Consider the following 25,772-nt stretch of genomic DNA (forward strand, 5'->3'; position numbering starts at 1 on the left):
GCCGGGTGCTGAGGCGCAGGGGCTCCCACCCACGCACTGTCCCGGCACCCAGGCTGGTCGTGGGCGCGCGTCGCAGTGGAGCCGGGGAGGGGTGGCACCGAGGGCTCCCCTTAACCTCCAGGAGGGAAACAGAGCTCTGGCCGGGCGCGCTGCAAGTCCTGAAATTTTCGGCAGAGGGGAATGGCGCCGAAAACTCTTCCCTGGACAATGGTTGCGTGGTTGGACTCAGGCTCTGGCGGGAGTTCTGGGAGCCGCAGACCCCATCACCCCCCGAGTGAACCGGAGACCAGCAGGCTGCGGGAGTTGGGGGTCGCAGTCCCCGGTGCTAAGATCCACCAAGGCCAGAGTGCGACCGGGAGGGACTGTCGTCCGGCTGCTCCCCCGGGCCCTCATGGGCAAACATTAGCAGGGACACCCTGGGAGCGTGGGACCCCGGAAAAAGGGGAAGCATTCTTTTCACCCCTGTTACTGCTGAACAGAATCTAACGTGCTTGGTCAGCGTCTAGGTTTATCTCGACTCTGCCAGGCATTCCAGTATAAGTACTTTTACCCATGCAGTACTGGATGGGTAAGTGGTGGCAAGGGAGGGCAGGTCCCATTCTGCATCAGCAGCTTGTTTGGAGGGTAAGTGATTAACGGGTTAGAAGTTTAGTCGCTGATGCATTGCTTAAGGAAGCTGGAAGAAATTTAACCAGGCTTTATACTGAATAAACACATCTCAGGCATTTTCCTTAACTAAAAGGTTAGCTTTCACCTATTATAGTCAAAGATGTTTTTTAAGAGTACCTGGAAAGTTCAGTTTATAGTTAAACAGTTTACTTCAGATTTTTTCTCTGTGAAGTTTTCATTGGAAAGCTCAGTTGCTCAAATAAGAAATTCTTAAGCAGTGCACACATTAAATAACATACGCAATTTATAATTTGGGGCAACGTAGCAATTTGAAGCAAACATCCGAAACCTAAACCAAGCAAAGAATTAAAGCAACTCTGTTCTTTACCCCCAGCCCTCCACCAAACCCTCAAAAATTCCTCAGCATTTCTGCCAGATCCATTTTTCATAATCTGCTGCAAATCTGTTATATTTTGCTACTAGGGAAGGCTGGCCATTAACAGTAGTCTTGGACGTAGTGAATGTGGTGAAAATTATGGGAAAAGTAATAGAAACAGTAGTTCTGGTGGAAGACATTTTTTAAATGGAGTGTTTTTCTGATTTTTTTAAAAAGCTGTAATAAAAAACCTTTTGTAGCCAGTAATCAGTTTAGGCAGATAATCATAAAAGGTCTGTTAAAATCCACCCAGCGGGAAGAATGAAAAGTTTCTCCAGTGTTTCTTTTCCTACCTTTTGCTTTTCATCTTGAATTTACCTGTGAGATGTCTGACAGTGTTACATTTTACTTTGTGAAAAGCTGGAAGAATGGGATTCTCCCTGGCCAAATTAGAGCAGAAGTAAGAGTGCTGTAGGAAGAGATTAGAAATGGAAATTGGACCCCTTGTCTAGTTTTACAATTTTTTTAAAAAATATTTTCTAATTTATTTATTTATGGCTGTGTTGGGTCTTTGTTTCTGTGCGAGGGCTTTCTCTAGTTGCGGCAAGTGGGGGCCACTCTTCATCGCGGTGCCCGGGCCTCTCACTATCACGGCGTCTCTTGTTGCGGAGCACAGGCTCCAGACGCGCAGGCTCAGTAGTTGTGGCTCATGGGCCTAGTTGCTCCGCGGCATGTGGGAGCTTCCCAGACCAGGGCTCGAACCCGTGTCCCCTGCATTAGCAGGCAGATTCTCAACCACTGCACCACCAGGGAAGCCCTAGTTTTACGATTTTCATATTGCATGTTGTGGTTTCAAGTGGTTTGCTCACCAGGCAGCAGAGGGGAGAGAGAGACAGGGTGTGAATGTGTGTTTAGACTCTACACTGTAGAGGAATGGATAATTACGCATCACTTTAACCCTGGAATCCTTCCTACCCCTCACCCCCACCCCATACACACAAACACCCTCCCACAAAGACAAACACACACAGAACTGAAACTGCTGAACCAGGGGCGTTTCTGGGCTCACCAATCCTTCCTTTCTGTTCCGTCTCTGATGGGGGTGCCAGTGAGCAGCAAATCAGGCAAAGGGTAGCTCTAGAGGGCCCAGGAGAAGCTAGAGGTCAAGAAATACAGAAGTGGATAAAAGCGAAGGCATTGCAAGGACCTAGCCGTTGATGAAGCCATGCTTGCCCCTAAACTCAGCCCTTAGAACTAATTGGGCTTTTAAAACTCTTCAGTGTTAGCGTTTCTCTCCCAAACTGAAGCTGTCACCACATTACAATATATTGTCAACATTTTCCCAGAAAGAACTTTAAGATGTCTAGTTGCTTATGGGCTTTGTATCAATGGACTCAAATGCTTTGTGGAAGTAAGCAGGGCACATTTCAAAAATAAGTAATTTTTCAAAACTTACTCTGATCCACTTCCTTAAAGTTAGGGTTAGGGTTTTTCAAATTGAGAATAATTATTTTTTCAGTCTTATTTTTAGAAATAATTTCCAGGTTATTCTAGGAGCAGGGCCAGTGGGTTGCCAGTCAGAGCTGGTTACCAACAGGTTGCATCTTTAGGTGCCGGTGAATTGGGAACATGCCGCCAGGTAGAGAGGCTGAGGCCGGACCTTGGTTTAAATGGGTTCCACGGCCTGGAAATGAACACATGCAGACCCTCCGCTTCCCACATAATGGCCAGAATGAGACTTTGAAGATGAATCGGGCTGGGTTGTCCCCTTGTCTGACATCCTCCAGTGGCCTCCCTTCTTTACCAGAGTTGGCAAGGACTCAGGGGCCTCCCTCTCCCTTTTTGACTCATTTCCAGTTACTCCCCCCTTGTGGCTGGAGCGGCACGTCTCCGGCGCTTTTGCTGTGGATGTTCCCTTTGGCTGGAATCATTTCCCCAAGATCTCTGCACACTGGCTCTTTCTAGTCGTTTGGGTCTCAGCTCAGATGTTCTCCCAGAGAGGCCTTCCTTCACTGCCACTGCTGCCAAAGTTATACGCACGCACTCCATGAAATAACACTACTGCCACCTGATGGGTTCCTCTTTACTTTCCGAGCATGATGTTCATTTCAGGTGCTCAGTATCTGCGGATGGTATCAAAGACCCAGGCCTCTGCAGGTCTCACCGTGTGTTCCTCCCGCTTCTCTCTTCCTACTGGCTTTTCCAGAAACAAGTGCTGCAGCTCCCATGACCTTGTGCTTGGGGCTTGGTTGCTAGAAAACAATCTTTCATTTCACTGTGATGCCAAAGTGATTTCCTTACTAGAAATGTTAGGGTAGATTTTTGGACTATATTAAGGCCAATACAGCAAGATTAACGTATTTTATAGTCTCTTAAGGATCCCAACTTTAAAAAAAAGTCAAAAGCTAATTTTTCAGGTTAAAGACACAGTTTTAACAGCTCCTTGCCCAGGGCAAATTGCCCGATTCCCAGGTCATTGGGGTCCCGAGTGCCTTGACTCTGGCCTGTTGTTACTAGTTTAATCTTAAACCAAAGCACATGGCTCTGGTTGGGATGCATCTCAGCAGGAAGTTAATCATTATAAAACCTGAAAAAAGCGGGTTCACCCTGTGTGTTTCTAGGGCTTGGAATGAAAATTAACAGGGGCTGCAGCTCACGGGCTGAGTGGCCAGCGGGCTGGGCTTCCTGTCCTGCCTAGCTGGCCTCTGGGGAGCCCTGGGGCAGTGACTAACCCTCAGGACCTCAGTTTCCTCACCGGTCCTGTGGGACTCTTTGTTATTTATGGAAGGATGAATGAGCCAATGTCACATGGTAAATGCTTCAAAACTGTTAGCCATTATTACCCATGCTTCCTTTCCCTTCTCAACTCAAATTTTGCGGTAATTGTTTTTCTTAAACAAAAGGTATTGGGGGAAAAGTTTCTTCTTTTCTCACTGAAATATGCCCTAAATTGCAACTTGAAATATGAGGGCGGACCTGTGGGCCATCCCCCACTGTTCAGAGCACTCTGGTGGAGGGGCTGAGGGTGTCCATCCCGGAACGCTGAAGTCCTTGCTCTGTGGGACTGTTTCCTAGTAGTTCTGCTAGCAAAACCCACGCTTGTCACCTCAGATGAGGCAGGGCCTGTCCTGACCACTCCCCTCCTCACCCCCCCATCACCCTCACTTGTTGAATTCAGACTTAACTTAGTCCAGGAATCGCTTCCTGTCATGTGCCTCTCAGGAAGGTATAAAAATGAAGTCCAATTCCTGCTCAGCTTTTCCCACATCACTCTACTCTAAAGTGGGTGTGGTTTTGTTTTGGTTTCGTAATTTTTTGGGGGGTTGTTTGAGTGTAAACATCCAGATAATTCCTTTCCTTTTTTCCAGCTAAAACTAGGTTCGCCAAATGCAGTCTTCCGGCTGCAATGGCTAGAGAATGAGACTTTGTTTCTTCCATGACGTTCTGTGTCTGAGTGGGTGTGTGCAGGTAGTCTTGTAGCAGATAGACCAGACAGGGAGGCCCAGGTGCACTCCTGGCTTCCAGATGCTTCCTGTTTGGTAACAGGTGTAAGCGAGCCCCCAGGTACCCTGGGAAAGGCCCAGACTCCTCTGCATCCCACACTCTGGGCATTTGCTAACCCCTGACCCAGAGGTAACTTGTTCCCTATCTTGTTCCTTGTTCCAGCCCTGCTGCCTCCAGCTAAAATGCTGAAAATGCAGCCTGGCAGGAGGATCCTGCAGCCCGTCTTTGGAGAGCAAGAATACCGAGAGTACCTACCAACCCAGCACTTTCTCCTTCCTGGGCCTTGCTTTTCTTTGTCTGAAGTGTGGCTATTGAAGTGTATGGAAGATTTTTAACCACAGTGAGGGCCCAGGTCTTCCCCAATTTTGTGAGGCCTGGAAGCCTGGCCCCTCCAGCACCTGGAGCAGCTGGGCAGCCCTCCCTTCTTGGTTGCCTTGCCATTCCCACTCTGTCTGGGCCTCTGCCAGCCAGCAGTATCCAGTAGGCCTGGCCTAGCTGCCACATCCAGGTCACCTCCTTAGGTCCTGGTGTTTTAAAGTGAAGGAAAGATAGTATGTCTTCAAGAGTTTGTTGAGAAACCTGCACTCCATTCTAAACCATTTTATTTCATCCTTTTGTCCATTTCATCCACTGTTAGTGCTTCTTTCACTTAATGATAAAATGGATTTTCCACGAGTCTTGGGGGTGGCAGGGGTGGGGGAAGGAGCAGGGCAGAGGGGAGAGGGAGAAAAAGAGAGAGAGGAGACAGATGTTGACTTTATGTTTGGACCAATATCATATATGAGAAGTTTTACACCGAAAGCTAAGCATGTTTGAGAGACTTACGCTTGGAGAAAAACCATTGCATTTCATAATAGCAATGCATAGATATTTGTGGCACCAAATTTTATGCTTGTATGTTTCTCCTTGTCTGCAGTCATTAACGGTGTCTTCTGGATTTTTCCCAGTCGATCCCTTCGAAGGTGTTGTCTAGCTTCTGGGGAGCCAGCCAAGGGCCCAGCGGGATCTGATCATCATGGGGTTAGAGCTCTGCCCCAGCTCACTCGGTCGGGGAGGGGGCCCATCCTCACAATTTAGGTCTCAGGCTGGCGCTCGACAATCAGGCAAACACTGTCTGACAGATCCCTTTTCTTTGTAGTCTGCTTTTTGGGGCACGGGGTGGGGTTGGGTGCTCTAGCTACCACGGCATTCAGGGCCAGTAGACGCCTGAGCTCTGGTCCTGCCTCTCCTTGGACATACAAAGGAAAGCCTTGTTTATTTTGGAGACGAGATTGTTTTTACTATTGTTAAGCCGTGGGGCTTTTTAAAGCTACTAATAGAAGACTGACTTCATTATCGTTTTAGAAAATGATCTTTTTACCAGTAAGGACAGGCTGTCTTCGTGGAGGATATTAGAACATAGACTCAAACTTGCTGAAAGTACTTTTCTGTCCCTGCGCTACTTAGTGAATGCACAGCGAAGTGATGAATATTCATGGGCTCCCAAGGGTGGCCTGTCTTTGGAGGCCCGTTTTCCACTCGCCGCAGTTCAGGGCAGGCTGCCTCCACGCAGGAAGTGAAAGCAGCCTGTAAGCCTTTTTCCAACTCTGGCACACGATTCGAAGATTTGTGGATGAAAACAACGTTCTTTGAAAGTTTGGGGACAAAGAAAAAAAGAAGCTCTTAGATTTAGCATGAGATCTGAAGCATTATGTTAAAAAAGAATAATAACCACTTTGAGAGTCTGAAGATGTAAGTCCTCATCCCAGTTTCAACGTGCAGGGGCAGCTGGGGTGTGATGCTTCGCCTTTCTGAAACTCCACATCTCCGTTGATTAAACCCGCGTGGGGGGCGGGTTGCAGATAGGTGCTTCTGGGGCCCCTGGTGGGCAAAAAATGGATTGCATCTGAAGGAGACAAGTGGGCTGGGATGTTTTCTCGTCGTGAGGTTCAGACATGGTGCCTTCCATGAGTGTGACGCCGCCAGACCCCAGCCCTGCGCCTGACGCTGGCAAAAGGAGTGCAGGCATCAGCCCAGAAGTGGGGCCAGCGGCAGCGCGGGGTATCTCTTAAAAATAAGTCATACCAGTGGCTTCTTTACTGTGGGAAGTTGCCCTTCCCTGCTGCCTGGGCTGTGTCCCCATGAAGGACCCCCTCCAGCTCTATCTGGGGCAATAGAATAGTCTGGAAACACGGAGGTGTATTTCTGAGGATACTGGACCTGCCCAAACAAATGACAATATGTTAGGTCACAAATTAAGTCTCAATACATTTAAAAGGATTTAAATCAGACAAAGTGTGTTTTCTGAACACGTGGAATGAAGTTAAAAATTAACAATGGAAGAAATTTAAGAAATCACAAACGTAGAAATTGAACAACACTACTAAATAATGAATGGGTCAAAGAAGAAATCACAAAGAAAGTTAGAAAATATTCTGAGGTGAATGAAAATGAAAACACAGCAAAACTTATGGACTTATGGTATGCATCTAATGCAGTGCTAAGAGGGAAATTTATAGCTGTAAACACTGATATTGGAAAAGAAGATAGCTCTCAAATCAATAACCTAAACTTCCACCATAAGAAACTAGAAAAAGAAGAATAAACTAAACCCAAAGCAAGCAGAAGGAAGTAAATAATAAAAACTAGAGAGGAAATAAGTGAGATATCACTTTATACACATTAGGATGGGAATAACAACAACAACAACAACAACAAAAGGCCAATAACATGTTGGCAAGGATTTGGAGAAATTGAAACGTTCACGTACTGTCGTTGGGAATGTAAAAGGGAGCGGCCTCTTTGGAAACAGTTTGGCAGTTTCTTAAAAGGTTAAACATGAAGTTACTATATGGCCCAGCAATTCCACTCTTAGGTGGATATCCAAGACAAATAAAAGATGTATATTCACACATACAAAAACAAACAACAAAAAAAGTCTAATTATTCAATATTATGATATAATTTAATATTTAGTAATTTAGAACTATTTTATAAAATAAATTGTAGAATGTAAAGCTCCAAAGCATTTTGGCTGCAAGGACAAGGAGAAAGTCAACTAGGAAGCATTTTCAAAATACAGAAGCCCAGGTCCCACCCAGGACCTATGGACTCAATCTTTGGGGTGTGACCCTGTCCTGCGTGGGTCCAGGCCGTCGTGTGCCACATCTCTTGTTACACTCCATGGATCCAGTGTGTCTGATTCTTGAGGAGGGGTGCAGAGCCTCACACCACTCCCTGGACCCGTCCCCCCAGGGGCATGTATCAGAACCTGGCCACTGAGGGTAAGAATAAAATAGTTATGTTTATCCAGGGAAGACAGCAAGTCTTGGACTAGGGTGAAAACTGTGAGGCTGGATGATTCCTCAAGCCAAGTGCTCTTACTGAGACAGGAAGCGGGCAGGGCACACAACCTTTAAAAGAATGACATAGCCCTGGAGGACATGACATAAACTGGTTAGAACCAACCAGGTCCAAGATGGCAGGCGAGTCGACTTCCACTAGACTTTGAGCCTCATTATACACTCATGGTAATACATCAGCCAAATGACACACCCACAGGAGCCATGACAGTTCCCAGGTCAACCATAAAAGGTCAAAAAGTGGGCAGTGACCCAATTCCTGGAAATCTGCACCTTCCCCAAAATAGTTGCAATAATCCTCCCACTCATTAGCCTATGAAATTACCCACCCCTATAAAAACCAGCAACCCCCATACCCTAGCACCTCTTGCCTTCTGAGATGGCCCACACTTTTGTCTATGGAGTGCGTTTCTCCCTGAATAAACCTTCTTTCACTTTACTATCGCTCACTCTTGAATTCTTTCCTGCGTGAAGCCAAGAACCCACACTTGGCGGCCCATCCCAGGGACTCGCCTGAGACCATCCTCTTGTGCCCCACTCTTTTTCCTGCAACATTATGATTTTGGGACCTACGGGTGGAAGAAGGATTCAGTGAGGGATCCCATCATTCTTATCAGGTGAAGAAAGGCCTATCTTTCTCTTTTTACCATTACATTTTTTTTTTTCTTACCTACTCTTTTATTTACATACTCAAATCTTGTGATGAAATATTTAGGATACGCAAAAGAATATACAGGAATAAAATTCACCTCTGTACTCACCACTCAGCATCAGAAATCAGACATGAGCAGTACAGTTGAAGCCCCCCCACTGCTCCCCTCTCTAGTCTCATCCCCTTGCTCCCCTCCCCCTGGACAAAAGCACTAGCCCCTCCCCGCCATTCGGTGTTTTAATTCCCACTCATCTCTCTATCCTTTGATCACGCATAATTATATTGGTAACACTGTAGTGTTACCATGTCCTTGGGGTTTACATTTGTTTGCACGTTACAGAAAACCTCGCTTCAGCGGCTCCACCAAAGGGGACATCAACTGGGAGTCCTACCATTCAGTTCAGTTTTGACACGAACTACCTAGAGTGAGCAGAGACTCCACAGGTTAAGGGCTCAATCCCGTAAGACTGCCTGCCCCCCCAGCGCCCACTTCAGACACCAGCTCAAATGGAGTGTCCAGGCTGCCCACACTTCTGCCCAGCTGGCTATAAATTCAGAATTCTCATGGCCTCCTCTCCCCCTCAGCTTTGATACTTCGCTAGAATGATTCACAGCACTTAGAAAAACGCTATACTTACGATTACTGTTTCATTATAAATGATACAACTCAGGAACAGCCAAATGGAAGAGACACATAGGGCAAGATAACGTGGGAAGGGGCTCAGGGCTTCCATGCCCCCTCCGGTGTACCGCCCTCCCAGCTCATCACCAACTCAGAAGCTCCTCAAACCTTGTTGTTTAAGCCTTTTATGTGGGATTTTATTACACAAGCATGATTGTTTAAATCATTGGGCATTGGTGATTAAACTCGATTTCCACTATTAGAGACGTATTTGACCCCACAGGCATCCGGGATGAGCCACTTTTCTGTCACCATATTTTGAAATTCATCCTCATTAAATTTAGTAAATCCCCATTTCTTGGGGATGTGGATTTTCTGGTGGCCAGGGAACTTGAACTTGGCCCTGCGCAGGGCATCAATCACGTGCTCCTTGTTCTGCAACTTGATGTGGATGGACATTATGACCTGGCCAGTGTGGACACTGGCCACTGTGCCCTGGGGCTTTCCAAAGGCACCGTGCATACCTGTCTGGAGCCTAGATTGGGTTTAGCATGCCAAACATGAATGTCCACAGCAAAGGGCTGTCTCCAGGGTCCCTTAGAGCAGCCCATACAGGCAACAGGCTGCATGTACTTCCGAGGAGGCTGCTGTTTGCAGCCACTGCACACTGGGCTCCCATGGGGAAGAGAGCATGGTGGGCTTAGTTGGCTGCAAACATAGTATTTAATTATTATACTTTTGATGTCTTCAGAGTCTATAGTGATATTCCCTGTTTCATTCCTGATATTAGTAATTTTTATCTTCTTTTTTTCTTTGTCAGTCTTGCTAGAGATTTATCAATTTTATTGATCTTTTCAAACAACCAGCTCTTTGTTTCATTGATTTGCTCTGTTGCTTTTCTTTTTTCAGTGCATTTCCTATATTTATTTTCTTCCTTCTGCTTGTTTTGGGTTTGCTTTGCTCTTCTTTCTCTATGTTATGAGATTAGACTACTAAATAAAATTTCCCCTCAAAACTGTGTCAACTGTGTGCCACATATTTTGATACATTGTAATTTCATTTTCATTCAGTTCAATGTATTTTTTTAAAAATTTCCCTTGAGACTTCACCTTTGATCCATAGATTATTTAGACATTTAGTTTGCAAGTATTTGGAAAATTTCTTGTTACCTTCTGTTATTAATTTATAATTATTTCCATTGTAATCAGAGAGTATAAACTGTATGATTTTTAGATCTTTTAAATTCGTTGAGATTTGCTTTATGGCTCAAGATAATGGTTTTTCTTGGTTTATATCGTCATTTGGAAAGAATGTGTATTCTGCTGTTGTTGGGTGGAATGTTCTATAAATGTAGTCTAGATTCTTTTCATTGGCAATCTCATCAAGTTCTTCTTTATCCTTGCTTATTTTGTGCCTAGTCCTTTGATTGATTGTTGAAAGAGAGTTGTTGGAAGTCTCCAATTATAACTGTTGATTTGTTTATGTCTCCTTTCAGTTCTGTCGGTTTTTGCTTCACATATTTTGAAGCTCTTTGCTTTAGTGCATACTCATTTAAGACTGCTATGTCTTCTTGATAGATTGACTCTTATCATTACATAATGTGTCTTACTGTCTCTGATAATTTTCTTTGTTTCGAAATCTACTTTATCTGATGTTAATGTAGGCATCCTGGTTTTCTTTTGGTTAATGGTTGCATGATGTCTTTTTTCTTTTTTGTTCAACTTGCCTATATCATTATATTTGGAGTGAATTTTTTATAAATGGCAGATAGTTGGGTCATGTTTTCTAATCTACTCTGCCATTATCTGTCTTTTAATGGAAATATTTATGTCATTTACATTTAATGTAATTTGTGGTCTATTAGGTGTTGATGTTTTACCAGTTCAAGTGAATTATAGAATCCCTACCTTCTTCTAAGTCCCTTTACCTCCCCCATTTAAAGCATAATTATCTTAAATATTTCCTCTTTATATATAAAGTCACATCAGACCGTGTTACAGTTTTTCTTCAACCATCAGACATAGTTTAGAAAAATCAAGAGGAGGAAGAAATTCTATTGTATTGACCAGTATTTTTGCTTTCTGTGTTTTTTCCTCCCTCCTGATGATTCAGGTTTTCTTTTTTTATTGTTTCCTTTCTGTTTAGAGAATTTCCTTTAGCTATTCTTTTAGAGTAGGTCTGCTGATGACAAAGTCTCTTAGTTTTCCTTAATATGAGAATATTTTGATTTCCCCTTCATTTCAGAAGAATTCTGAGTTGACATTCCTTTTCTCTCATCACTTAGGAAAATGGCCACTTCCTTCTATCCTCCATGGTTTTTAATGAGAAATTCACTGTCATATGAATTGGTTTTTCCCTATAGGTAAGGTGTCATCTCTCTCTCTCAGTGCTTTCAAAATGTTTTCTTTGTCTTTAGTATTCAGAAGTTTGATTATAATGTACCTTGCTGTGTATATTTTTTAGGTTTATCTTATTTTGGGTTCATTCAGATGTTTAATTTTGTAGATTTATATCTTTTGTCATATTTGGGGAGTTTTCAGCCATTATTTCTTCAAGTGCTTTTTCAGCCTTGCCATCTTTGTCTTCTCCTTCCAGGACTCTGATGACACAAATGTTAGCTCTTTAGTAATATAGTCCTACAGGTTGCAGAGGCTCTGTTCAGTTTTTTCTGTTGTTCAGATTGGATAATTTTCTATTGTTCTATCTTCTGGTTCACTGATTCTTTCCTCTGCCCCTTCATTCTGCTGTTGAGCACATCCACTGAGTTTTTTATTTTGGTTATTGTATTTTTTAGTTCAAAAATTCCCATTTGTTTCTCTTCTCAATCTTCTCTTTCTTTACTGAGACTTTGTATTTATTTGCTAAGGCTTCCTATTTTATTCATGTGTTTAATATTCGTAATTGCTCATTGAAGTATTTTTATGATTCCTTCTTTAAAAGCTTTTTCAGATAATTCTCTGTCATCTTGGTGTTTGTATTTCGTTCAGTTTCGGACAGAATTTTTTAATTGAAACCTAGACATTTGGGGTACTATGAGACTGACTTATTTGTCTTTTGTTTTACTTGGTTTTCTCTGAAACGCTGTGGTAGGGGGCCTCACTGCCTGGTGGGGGTAGAATCCTAGGTTCCCCACTCAGCCTCCATTGACATCGAAGTGTGGGATGGTCCTCATCCTCATTACTGCTGGTCAGGGGTGGGGTGAGAGTTCTGGCTGAGGGAGGGGTAGGAGTGCCTGATTACCTTCCAGCTGTTCCCCACCTGACCTCCACTGACGCTAGGGAGTAGTGAAAGCCCTGAATCTCTACTAGGCTTCCTCTGATACCACCCTGCTGGGGATGAGGAGGGATGCCTTGTTAATGCCATGTGGGAATAAAAGTCGAGGCTCCCCACGTGGGCTTTACTAACACCAGCCAGTAGGGATGAAAGTGCCAGTTCCCTCCTTGGCCCTCTCTGATACCACCCAGTGGAACATTTGTGGCACCTCTTTACAGCCTGGTAAGGGTCCAAGTCTAGGCTCCCCACTTGACCTTTGCTGGCATGGGTGGGGATGGGGCCATGGTTTTTCCTGGGCTGTTTGCCTGGAGGAGAGCAGTTTACTGTTTAAAAGCCTTCTGTCTTGCTGAGGTGCCCTTTCCTAGTCCTTTGACTAGAGATAGCAGGCTTTTGTTGTTGTTTTTTGTCTTTGCCTGTTAGCATTTCCAAATCTGGGACACACAGGACAAAAGGAGACCCAGGGAATTCGTCACCATGTTGTTCCTGGGTCCTGAGGTCCCTAGTCGGTTTACCATCTGTCCACTCTTCAGGGTTTTAAAAAATGTTCGTTTTATTTATCAATATAATGCCCAGTGTTTTTAGGTGTACTTAGTGGAAGAAATAGGGGAAAGTCCATCTACTCTGTTTTTGGAGGGAATTCTGTGCCCTCTGTCACTTAGGAAAGACTTGGACAAACTGTGCTTGCTAAGGTGTTTGGTCTTTAGCGATGGTCACGTTTTAAAAGGAAATATTTTTTCCTGAAAAGAAAGGCTAAAATTAATAGGATTTCAGGTAATTGTGGGCTGGAGGATGTGTGTCAGGGGTGGCAGGACAGAGGAGTTAAACTTGGGGACAGAGTATCTCTCCTGGGTCTCGTGAAAACCATAGCTGTTTCTTGTGGAGAAGCAGCCCCAGACGACACGGGGACCAGGGGGGCGGCTGCTTCACAACCCTGGCCGGAAAGTGTCCCCTCAGCCTTTCTGTGACACTTGGCATGCTGCCAAAGGGGAAAGAGAAGGAAAGCCACCCTTGGTTGGGTAAACATATATTCCTGTTTCACTGCAAGAGGCTGAATGATCTAAGTCAGCATAATCGGTTCCATGTGTTGGCCTTTGATAGTCCAGACGTGACTAGTTGCACCTTTGAAACAAGGCAGATCAGATGTTTCATGTTATGAAAGCCATAACTGGCATAGATTGTGTACCTGTGCAGTGTTCCGTGTGCAGTGTTCTGCTCTGATCTCTGAGAGAAGGAGGTGTTACCTGTCTTCCTTCACAGATGAGGAGACTGAGTCTCAGAAGGACAAGGGACTGGCATCTGGCCTCTGAGTGGCAGAGCTGGGACTGAACTCAGGCACCAGAGTTCTTGTTCTTCCCACGCTCCCAAGCCACATGGATTCTAAGCATCAGGGCTAAACCTTCAGGGGCCCCCCCACCCCCAAGATGATTTGAGCCACCGGATGGATCCATTCCCTAATTCTCTAGGAATTAGGTCTGACCCTAATTCCTCTAGAATCACTAGAGGAGATTTTTTAAAATCCCAATGCCTAAGCTGCAGTGCTGGCCAGTTAATTCAAGCTCTGGGTGAAACCTAGGCATCAGAACTTTAAAAGCTCCCCTAGAGATCCTGATGTTCTGCTGGTTTTGGAAGCACGGTGGAGAGTTAGAAAATGATGGGGAAGAGTCAGTCAGTCGCAGTCTGCTGGGGAAGCTTCTTTTGCAAAGCACTTCTATCAAGAAACAGTCAAATGCTCAAGTCAGAAAGGGGGGTGCAGGCTGAAGGGGGTTATGGGGAGCTGCCTAAAGCCCTTGGAGTTCCTTGGAGCTTCTACTGCTAAAGTGTGTGCACAAGGCCAAGCAAGGGGGAGAGGCACCTGTGGGGCTCCAGTGTTTTTTTGGGGAGCCAATGCATTAGGGGGCCAGGGGAAGTGAGGAGTCACCCTGATAATCATGGGTTTGGCTTAGAGCCCCGAACCCCCACACATCCTCCAGGTGAGGGCACAGAGAGGTTGGGTAGCTTGCTTGGTGTGTTGGGGTCCCTGTTTGCCCCTCTACACCCCTCCCTCATCCTGCTCTACGCCCCAGGAGGCCAGCCTAGGGGGAGGGCGGCAATGAACTCCCTGGGCTCTGGCTCCAGCTGGTTTGTGCTAAAGGATACTAAGTTGCATTTACTTAACTAAGTATAACCCACGTAGGCATTGTTTATCTGAAATCCAAGTGTAACTGGGGCATCCCATTTTTTATCTGGCAACCCCGTGCCTGCCCCCCGGAACCTGTGTAGAAAATCTGACTCACCAACACCATGTTTTATACCAACCCCACTTTTTACCCTGTGCAGGCATCTCAGTGGTTCACTGTCACCTCTGCTTTTTTCTGCTGAGGCTGTGACCCCTCCAGGCACAAGCAACCCACCAATTACTCCCCCTTCTTTCCGGTAAAGCCCCTGCTGGGGCCCCTTCCCTCAGGTCAGCTCTCGGTTTCTGCCTGCACTTTTCCTGCACTAGGTGCATTTATCCCATGAATGGCCCTTCTTCTTTTTAATTCTCTCCAAGTGGCGGAGTGCTGTGCGCTCAAGTTAATTTTTACCATTTACAACTTGGGGACAATCAGGTCAGGTGATTTCAGGTGGAAGGTTTTTTTTTAAATGTCCTCTCATTCAGCGTTGCTACGCTTTATCAACTGAGAATCCTTTGCGTTTGCATAAAGTGAAATGATTCTAAGTAGACAGTTTCTGCTTGTTCTGGGTTTGGCCTCAGCCATCTTCGGGGGTGAGAGGAGGAGTGTTTAACCAAGTGACAGCGAAGCGCCCACGGACACGATTCAAACATCGGCCTGGGGGGCACACATGGAATTGGGAGGGGGGCTCTGGTCCACATAACAGCCCTTTCTCCTGGGGGGGCCGACACAGGGTGTGACAAGGGAGAGGGACGGGGAGTGGGCACAAACAGGATTCCAGATGCCAAAAAGCCTTTTCTGTAAACTGCAAACCCACCCCAGAATGGGGCCTTTCTCCTCTCAACCGCTGGGGTCTGCTCGATAGCAGATCGCACTGTGGGCAGCGCGGCTGAGGAACCCTTAGCGCCTGGGCAAAAGTGCATCCTCCTGCCCCGCGGTGGGGAGCAAAGAACCCCTAGGAGTTCCAGGATAAGTCCTCTCTCTTGCAGCCTCCTCTGGGTCTCCGGATTTTGAGGCTGAACTTCAGAGAGCTCGGCTCATGTCCCCACCTGTTCTGTTGTCTGAGAAGGAGTAGGAAGATCCCGGGTGTGGGTCCCCCTGGCTGGCACTTCAGCCCTGCCGTTATTTGACCCATCCGGCCAAGGTGCTTCCGGTCCCTTCCCAGGTCTTCGGGGTAGTGAAGCAGGCTGGTGGCGCATCACACCAGCCTGCGCTCCCTCCCGCGCAGCTGCCGCCCTGCCCAACCCTCCTCTTGCAGCTTGGAGGGACTCCAGGGTCAGGGAGGCGGCGTAAGGTTGCCACTCCACCTACTACCCCGGGACCTGCGATTTCAGCAGCCGCTGCCTCCTTTATCCACCTTGGGCTGTGATCCTGAAGCTTCAGTAAAAATCTAAAGGAGCTCACGCTGGGAAAGAGTGGTGAAGACCAGCCCTGGAGAGATTCCTTAGAGCTCTCTTTTCTGATTGCATCAATGCCCACTTAACAGAAAGGACTGGGGTGGTCGCAGTCTGCAAACGCAAAGGATTCTCAGCACGGTGGAGAGTTAGAAAATGATGGGGAAGAGTCAGTCAGTCGCAGTCTGCTGGGGAAGCTTCTTTTGCAAAGCACTTCTACCAAGAAAAAGTCAAATGCTCAAGTCAAAAAGTGGGGTGCAGGCTGAAGGGGGTTACTTCACAGACCTGAAGTATGCTTTTTGCTCTCATTCATGGGTGGCAATTACGTTGCTCCAGCATTGCCATTCTCTATGCATTGTCTAAGACAGACCTTACCCATTAGTCCCAGCACCCATTCCCACAAGGCCCAGCAATTCCTCCTTCGTGTGGTCAACAGGCCGGGTTCAGATGCAGGCCAGTCACAGCAGCAGCTGGTGTCTGTGGAGGCGCTGATCATCTGATCTCGTCTTCTCCCACCCCGCCGGGTACTCCTATCCTTGCAGGGGGTCAGAGCGTGACGGAGCTTTCCTGAGGTCATGGGTCAGGCATCCAGGGACTGGGTGGGCCTTGGCTCTCTAACCACAGAGTTGCTGGCCAACCCCCAAGCATCACTGCCCACCAACCCGCCTGCCATCATGCACGCTCAGCAAGCACTCAGCAAATATTCATGGATTTAAGGGTGGTATGCGCTACTTGATCACACAGAAAATAGCTTACTTTTAAAAATTTATTTTATTGAAGAATCGTTGATTTACAATGTTGTATTAATTTCTGCTGTACAGCAAAGTGACTCAGTTATACATATATATATACATTGTTCATATTCTTTTCCATTATGGTTTATCACAGGATATTGAATATAGTTCCCTGGGCTATACAGTAGGACCTTGTTGCTTATCCATTCTATATATAATAGTTTGCATCTGCTAATCCCAAACTCCCTCCCAATCCTTCCTCCCCCCACCCCCCGCCCCGTGGCAACCACAAGTCTGTTCTCTATGTCCTTGAGTCTGTTTCTGTTTTGTAGATATGTTCATTTGTGTCATATTTTAGATTCCACATATAAGTGATATCATATATTTGTCTTTCTCTGACCTACTTCGCTTAGTATGATCATCTCCAGGTCCATCCATGTTGCTGCAAATAGCATTATTTCATTCTTTTTCACGGCTGAGTAATAATCCATTGTATATATGTACCACGCCTTCTTTACCCATCGATCAGTCGATGGACACTTAGGTTGCTTCCATGTCTTGGCTATTGTGAACAGTGCTGCTGTGAACATAGGGGTGCGTGTATCTTTTTGAATTAGAGTATTCTCCGGATATATGCCCAGGAGTGGGATCGTATGGCAACTCTGTTTTTAGTTCAGAAAATAGCTCCTTCCCTAGCATCCCCTCACTGACCAGTTTTGAGTCTAAGAGGCTGTGGTCCTCAGTATCTGCCCCACGGCAGCTGCCGGTGGTCGGGGGAGGAGATGCTGCTGCAGAGGCCTGGCTACAGTCCCACCGCAGTCCCACTCCCAGCCACAGCACTGTCCCTGCCTGGACCACCTCTCTTCCCGGCTCACCCTTCAGAATCCTCCCTGCCCGCATCACACCCATTTATTCTGTAGGTGTTCGCTGCGTATCAGCTCCGTGCCAGGCATCAGGCTGGGCTCAGAGGATACCGCCTCCAGCCCTCAAGGAAGCTGCAGGCAAATTTGTTCAGAAAAACAAGGCAAACCTCAAACAGTGGACAGTAGGTCTAATCACTTTATTCGTTGGCTGAAGAAACATTTGCTAATCGTTTCCCATGGGCCTGTCCCCGTGCTGAGCACTGGAGGAAGATGATGGTAACACAGTCCTTGTCTTTATGAAGCTGGCCTTGGAATCTGGTCAAGGCCTGGGGGATCATTGGAAACACAGGGGCACACAGCAGGGGCGCTCCACGACCACCTCCAGGACTGGATGGGTGTGGCCCCCTGGGGTGGGCAAATGAACTGCTGGAACATGTGCACAGCTACCCTTGGACCTGAGTGGGAGGCCATTTATCCAAGTTGTTCAGCTGCATTTGCTTGTGAGGCCAAACTTCCCACTTTAGCTGCTGTCCCGTCCACATGAGAAAGTAACCGTGAAAGAAGATGGGAGTGGGGAAGGGAAGGGGAAGATTTCTCGTGAATTCCAGTGGCAGCCTGCTTTTCCACGTGTGCCATGGAGAGAGGACCAAATTCTCATTAAGACTCTGGCTGTGGGCTTTTAATACACCTCTGACTCTGGCTAAAAACACTGTCTCTTGGGCTTCCCTGGTGGCGCGGTGGTTGAGAATCTGCCTGCCAATGCAGGGGACACGGGTTCGAACCCTGGTCTGGGAAGATCCCACATGCCGTGGAGCAACTAGGCCTGTGAGCCACAATTACTGAGCCTGCGCATCTGGAGCCTGTGCTCCGCAACAAGAGAGGCCGCGATGGTGAGAGGCCCGCGCACCGTGATGAAGAGTGGCCCCCACTGGCTGCAACTAGAGAAAGCCCTCGCACAGAAACGAAGACCCAACACAGTCAAAAATAAATAAATAAACAAATAAATTTAAAAAATAAAAAAATAAAAAATAAATAAATAAAAACATTGTCTCCACAATGGGGATCATCAAACAGGCCCACCACGTTTGCTTTTGTCATCTTGAAAATGAATTGACAAGAACATGTTAATAAAAAGTAAAAGTTTAAAAAATGTTTGGTCTGATCGCATCCTCCTACCGTCACTACCTCCCCCCACCAACAAAATAATTTTAAAGTCTTCCACTTCTGTGAGGAAAAACAGGGGGAGGCACATTATACAACTGAAGTAGTCAGAACATTGAAAAATCAGCAGCTTAAAATGTAATTTCTAATTGATCATTGCCCTGACTTTGGGGTCCAAAACCTTGGAATGGTTTTCATCTTGCCTTTTTCCACATTATCCATATTCAGTCAACGCCCCCATATACGGCTGGCGAGGTTATGCACTGCACAGCACATACTGTAAAGCACCGTTTACACTGAAGACTATGCGGATGGCAGCACCCCATCCCACCCCCACTCCTTGCCAAAGCTGTGCAGTGAGAACCTCACCAAGTGTGCGTTGTTGTTCAGCCCTCAGCGTCAACCCCTGTAGATCAGCAGTTCTCAAGTACTGGGCCATGGCAGGTTTTACTGATACAAAGAGAAAGTAATGGAAGTAATAATAGCTGACGTTTACTGAGCGCTTACTATGAGCCAAACATAGTAATGACTCCTTTATTCCTAACTGCAACCCTGTGGGACACCATTACTACCATCCCCATTTTCCCTATGGGGGCCACAGTATCCAAGCAATGGCCAGGATAAAGCTGCCAGGTGTCCCCTCCTGAGAACTACCCTGTGTTATATGCCCTTCCTAAACATTTGGTGTCAAACTGACGTATCTTTTTTTTTAAATATATATTTTTTAAAATTATTGAAGGATAGCTGATTTACAATGTTGTGTTAACTAATGCTGTACACCAGAGTGATTCAGTTATACCTATATATACATTCCTTTTCAGATTCTTTTCCATTATGGCTCATCACAAGATACTGAATACAGTTCCCTGTGCTACACAGTAGGACCTTATTGGTTACCCATTCCGTATGTAGTGGTTTGCATCTGAAACTGACCTTTCTTTTTGGCATGATGGCGATACTCGAGGACGCTGTTGGGATCAGCCCCTCTTCTCTTTCCTGCATCCTTCCTGCTACTTCCTGGCCACTCCCGTAGTTAGGGCTCCGATACCTTCCTGCCATGTTTCCCACTTCCTGGCCTCCTCCTTCCTGCTCCTCTTCCTCCCTCTCAGGCAGATGTCCACGGCCCGGTCAAGCACGGCTCTGATCTTCTCCCTCCGCTGCTCAGAAACCTTCCAGGAATCCCTATTCCCTCAGCGGGGATTCAGGGCTCTCCACGTTCAGCCTGATTTCACTGGATCTCTCATTTTTCTCCTAGCACGGAAGCACCACCCTGCAGCTAAACTGGTGTTCCCAAACTATTAGGGCCTCTTCCTTTCGCTCCAGTTTTCCACCACCTCTGCCCCTTGAAACCCTGTCCCTCCTCCCCTACCCCTCCTTTAATTCATGCCCTTACTTATTCATTCAACAAACCTATTCTGAGCACCTCCAAGGAACTGACTACAGTGTGGGGGGCTGTCAGTCAGCCCAGCAGGGGAGAAAGAATTGAATGAGTAATTACAGATGTTACAAAAGGGGAGGGTCCCAGCACCTGACCTGGGAGGTTTAACTAGACAGGGTGGCGGTGGGGAGATCAGGGAAAGCCTCCCACCAGCACACAGTTAGCTGTGTCCCCTCCCCCCTTTAACTCCTGGGACCCTCTGCTGCCCCTCTCCTGGGGCAGGTGCCTTTCCATATCCCATTAGGCAGTCACAGCAAATCTTAGACCTGGAGGTGCTATTATGTAAATATCTGTTGGCAATTAAATCGTACTACCAGCTTCTGGCAAATGAAATTGTGGAGATCAGTTATCTTTTAAACCATCCATAGTGATTACAGGGTTTTGGCTGCTCCCCAGTTTCAGTGATGTCATCTGACCGGGCGGCTTTGCCATTAGTTCGTTCAATGAGCAGCTCAGCTCATAGTAAACTAAAGCTTATACCCCAGACTATAACCAGAGGTTATCTTGCGCGGTTGGGATTACAAAACAGGTTTCCATTTTATACTTTCTGTGCTCCCATAAATAGTTGAATTTTTTACAACAGACTTGTGTTACCTTTATAATTAGAAATGCTGAATTTTTTTTTTAATATTTATTTATTTGGCTGCATTGGGTCTTAGTTGCGGCGTGCAGGAACTTTCATTGCGGTGTGCGGGGCTTCTCTCTAGTTGTGGCAGGTGGGCTCCAGAGTGTGCGGGCTCAGTAGTTGCAACACGTGGGCTCTCTAGTTGTGGCTCACGGGCTCCAGAGCGCACAGGCTTAGTTGCCCCGCTGCATGTGGGATCTTAGTTCCCCAACCAGGGTTGAACCTGCGCCCCTGCATTGGAAGTCAGAGTCTTAACCACTGGACCACCAGGGAAGTCCCAGGAATGTTCAGTGTTTTTAAGGAAATTAAACAAACCAAAGGAAGCATCATTTGCTTCTCCCACTCTACTTTTTTGCCTTATATTTAACACACAACGACAAAAAAGTTATTTGGACAAAACCCCTGACTCCCCACCTGAAGAAATAGGAAAGACTGCAGGTAAGTTTGCCTCCAAGAGGCAGAGGTGAATTGTAAGTGCTTTGAAGCCTGTAGAAAAAGAGTGTTCTGAGGAGGGTCTGCAGGCATAAGATAAATAGCCAGAGCAGCCATTACTGCAGAGGGATCCCCAAACCAGACAAGATGGGGAGCATCCATTATTGCAGAAGAGACCCCCAAATCAGAGAAGATGGGCTTCACCTCTTCCTGCCATTCCTGTACATAAAGTTTGCCTGGCATGGGGACGACAGGAGAGGCAGGGGCCCCTCTCTGCAGAATCACCCTGACCTCCACTCCTTGGAATAAATCACCACTCCCATCACAGCACACTAATCTGTCTGGACGACTGAGCTCAAGGCCAGCCAGCAGTCGACCCACAAAGCCCTCCCCCAGAGCCTGCAGAGAACCCCTGCACTCCCAGAGCCCCCGAGACCTCAGCCTCAAGGACAAGCAATGAGCTCTCCCTGGTTTCTTATAGTGAAACCTCTTGTCCTCCAACCTGGCATTCACCCCGGACGCAGTTCCCAAATGCAGCAACTGTGAGAGTTGACCTGGTGGGGGGGAGAGAGCCGGATGGAGAGGACTCCCTGGCAGGAGCCCCGGCCCTCCATTGAGGGATAAGTGTGGTCCAGAGTGACCTACAGGGAGGAAGCCAGAGGTATAAATTCTCAGATCCCCGCTTTTGCTCCCAAATCTGCTTGTACCTCCATTCACCCAATAAGTACTTAACTGAATCCTTATACTCAAAAAATTTTTTTAAGATTTTTTTTTTTTGATGTGGACCATTTTTCAAGTCTTTATTGAATTTGTTACAATATTGCTTCTGTTTTATGTTTTGGTTTTTTGGCCGCAAGGCATGTGGGATCTTAGCTCCCCGACCGGGGATTGAACCTGCAGCCCCTGCACTGGAAGGCAAAGTCTTAACCACTGGACCACCAGGGAAGTCCCTATACTAAAAATTTCTTGTTGTTTATCTGAAATTCAAGTTTAACTGGGTGTCTTCTGTTCTTGTTTGCTAAGTCTGCACCCCCTGCACACACGCACTCAGGAGTGCAGGAGGGTGTGACATCCTGAGCGTGGCAGGAGGCAGGAGGCGCCTTGAGCAGGCATGGGGCGCCTCTGTGTACCCCCGGTCACTCACTCACAAGATGCCAGCCTGTGTCTCTCCTCCCTGCCTGTCTCACCACCCGTGGTCAAAGCATTTGAATAAATTACAACTAGTATAGAATGTACGTTCCAAAAATGCCATTAAAACTAAAAGTACAACTGTTGTGAGCCTATATTTTTAGAAATTCTTGTGGGTCAAATGAAATCAAAGTATTTCCAGGTCTATTCCTGCAGGCAAGCATTTTGCTGGAAGCTCCAAGTCATTCTATAGCTGGTGACATAAGCACATGTTGATTTTTTTCCCCCCATGCCTAGGGTGGGTCATGCTGAGGCACAAGAATTGTAAACTCGCCCCTTTGTGACCAGTAGCAGCCTTTGCAAGACTGTTGGCCAAGCATAGTCTTCTGACTGAGCAGACAGTAGGAAGGTGATCTCAGGCGCCATCACCTGCCTGCCGTGCTGGTGAGATGGGTATGAGGGATTTGGAATGAGTCACAAATTTCAAAAAATGGGTGAGGGTCTTCCCTGGCGGTCCAGTGGTTACAACTCCGTGCTTCCAATGCAAGGGACGCAGGTTCGATCCCTGGTTGGGGAGCTAAGATCCCACGTGCAACGCGGCGCGGTGGCCAAAAAAAAAATATGGGTGAAGTGCTCAAAAGATACAAACTTCCAGTTATAAAATAGGTAAGTCCTGGGGATGTAATGGAGTTAATGCTGACTGTAGTTAATAGTACTGTATCATATATTTGAAAGTTGCTAAGAGGGTAGATCTTAAAAGTTCTCATCACAAGAAAAAAAGTGTCTCACTATGTGTGGTGATGGATATTAACTAGACTTATTGCAGCGATCATTTGGCAAAATATACAAATATGGAATCACTGCATTGTACACCTGAAACAAATATGTAATATATATATCAATTATGTCTCAATTTAAAAAAAGAAAAAATTTTGATGGGGGCATTATATTTCTTACGTATTCTTTAGAAAGAAGGAAGTAAGCAAATGAATGAACTTGTGAAAGAGAATATTCACACTGTTCGTGTGTGTTAAATAAATTCCACTCATCCTTTCTGAGGACATTCAGGATGCCCGTTACTCTCTCATCATGGCCTGTTAAGTTGGGGACCTACTTGGAAAACTCCATTATTTAAAAGGCTAAAAATCCAATCTTCTGTTTTGCAGCTGTCGCTGAGGTGAGCAAAGAAACCAAGCCCAACCCGCTGTTCCCCGGCTCTTTCCCGGGAAGCCTGCAGACTGACCACACACCATTTTCCTTTCCTCACACCAGTGGGTTCCAGCCCACCTCCGTGTTTCCACCCATCCAGCCTGGAAGACCGCACACCGGAAATGCAGCCCTTCCCGGAGTGACGTCCGCCAGGTCCACGTCCCTACCGCCTCTTGCATTTAATCACACGGTTGGCCACATAATACTTTCTGAACACAAAGATGTCAAGTTTAATTGCTCGATCAACATACCTAATATATACCAGGACAGTGCAGCTATTTCTTGGTGGAAAGATGGGAAGGAATTGCTGGGGGCCCATCATGCAATCACTCAGTTTTATCCAGATGATGAAGTTACAGCAATCATCGCTTCCTTCAGGTAAGTGTTCTTTCTTCCTTTCTTTTAAAATGTTGTTACGCTTTTGCTCATTCAAAAGCAAAAGGCTTGTAAAGAACTAACAGCCTTCTGATTTCTGTGTTAGCAACCCCACTGGTCCATTTAGAGTGTAGATTAATAGCTGATTGTATTGCCGATTTCTTTTCTACTGGCTTTTGGCCCTACTGGAACTCTTGGTGATCAGATGCTCCTCCCAGCTGGCCTGTAAGTCCTGTCAAGGCCTGCTGGACTCAAGAGCTCTCCCAGCGAGTGAGAACAGTGAGAACAGGAGACATCTAACTCACCAGGTGGGCGTGGAACTTGTGAAACAAGGCGGCCCTCCACCCCTTTCGTTCGCCCTATCTCCTCTCCCTTCTCCCTCTCCCAGCACCCTCTGCGGCTGCAGATGCTGGTACTGATGCTGCCCTCCTGTTGGGGTAGGAAGGAGGCGGAAAGTGTGAAGTCTGGGGAATTGAGACAGATCTTTGGCCACGTGGCTCACCATCTCAGCATTCCACTTTGTGTTGGCAGGGGCAGGCCCAATGAGTTGCAGGGAGTGACAAGGATAAGCCAGGCCAGGACATAAATCTGGAATAATCCATCGTCCCAAGGGTTGAGCCCTCATACCACAGATACTGGAGACAGCGAGACAGCTGCTTCTCTTCTCACCGTCCTTTTCATTCTCTACTCTTTCCTCTTAGCCAGGAGGGGTTTTGTTTGTTTGTGTTTACATCAGGACTTCCTGGCACGTACAGTTTTAGAATTAGGTGGACTGTGGCCGCTAAAGGTTCAGAATGAATTCGGAGCCCGGCAGCATTGACTCAAGAGGCTTTTCTCTGGGATTCCTCCACGCCGAGTGGAGCCCTCTTTGATCTGCTGTGTTTTCACTTTCTCCAACCTGATGTTTGGGCCTCTTCCAGACTGTGTCATGTCTTCTGGTGAATCATTGTGTGTTTCCTTTTCAGAAAACCACCTCGGAGTTACCATAGACCTGATGACTCCAGTTAGAGTTTAGTGTGTCAACACATTCATAAGATGACCCCCCTTTTTAGCATTTTCCCAGTTATCTTGGTCATCATCAAGGAAAAGAAAACAATTTCCGCATTTCCCGTTGGTCGATTTAAACTCTGGCTGGGTCTCTCGGGCTGCCATTCTCCGCCAGTGTCAAGACTCGGGTGTCTTGCTCAGGACTATATTTTTTTCTCCATCAACTACAAAACACAGACGTTTTTCCATTATATAGACACAGCTTCCGATGGGAGAACTAAAATCACCATTTCATAATGAATAAGGTTTAAATGCTTATGGAAACAAAAAGCTGGCACATTGGTCTCACCCAGGGTCGTTTAGGAGGAAAGTGCAGCCCTGCTGTCTGAGCTGCGAGTCCCAGGTGGAGGTCCTGCCACCGGCCCCCATGAGACCATGGGTGAGCCGCTGCATCTTCCCTGGTCCTCTTGCCAAGGAGATGGGTTTGGACCGCCTGACTGGCAGCTCTAGGTGTGCTCTAAGGGGCCATTAGATATTCAAAAGATTTGGAGAGTTTTTAAACTTAGACAGTGTCTTATTCTGAACTGATGTTTTTAGAGTTCAGAAGGTGACTGGGTGATATTTTGAGAACTTTAGAGAAAAATGTATACTTTTGCATGTATTCGGCTGAACTCTCATAAACTCATTTGGAAGAGAAAAAAATCTTATGTGACCTCCCAACTAAGCAAATTTAGTGATCAGAATTCTTGCAAAGGATGGACACTCAGCTGAACTGAGTAATATCTGGAACAGCACTAAGTCCACCGTTAGAATATTCTTCAACTTTATTAAGCAGCACTGTAGCTGTGGGTGATTCAGTGAAGTAAATTATAGTGACTTGATCAAGATTATCAATA

The 25,772-nt window shown here is 46.3% G+C and overlaps 1 protein-coding gene and 1 non-coding gene across 2 annotated transcripts in view; one reads left to right on the top strand and one right to left on the bottom strand.

Annotated features, from left to right (window-relative positions):
* MERTK (MER proto-oncogene, tyrosine kinase) overlaps positions 1–25,772 on the top strand; it is a 146,641-nt gene that overhangs the window by 29,615 nt on the left and 91,254 nt on the right. Inside the window, exons 3-4 of the mRNA XM_036873782.1 lie at positions 23,472–23,482; positions 23,578–23,892. Coding sequence (XP_036729677.1) covers positions 23,472–23,482; positions 23,578–23,892 — 326 coding nt within the window. The remainder of the gene's footprint in view (positions 1–23,471; positions 23,483–23,577; positions 23,893–25,772) is intronic.
* On the bottom strand, positions 9,684–9,818 carry LOC118906564. Its single transcript, XR_005022544.1, has one exon. It is a non-coding gene; the product is annotated as a small nucleolar RNA SNORA70 (small nucleolar RNA).

The sequence above is a fragment of the Balaenoptera musculus genome, chromosome 13 (genome assembly GCF_009873245.2).
Source record: "Balaenoptera musculus isolate JJ_BM4_2016_0621 chromosome 13, mBalMus1.pri.v3, whole genome shotgun sequence".
Classification (NCBI taxonomy): Eukaryota; Metazoa; Chordata; class Mammalia; order Artiodactyla; family Balaenopteridae; genus Balaenoptera; species Balaenoptera musculus.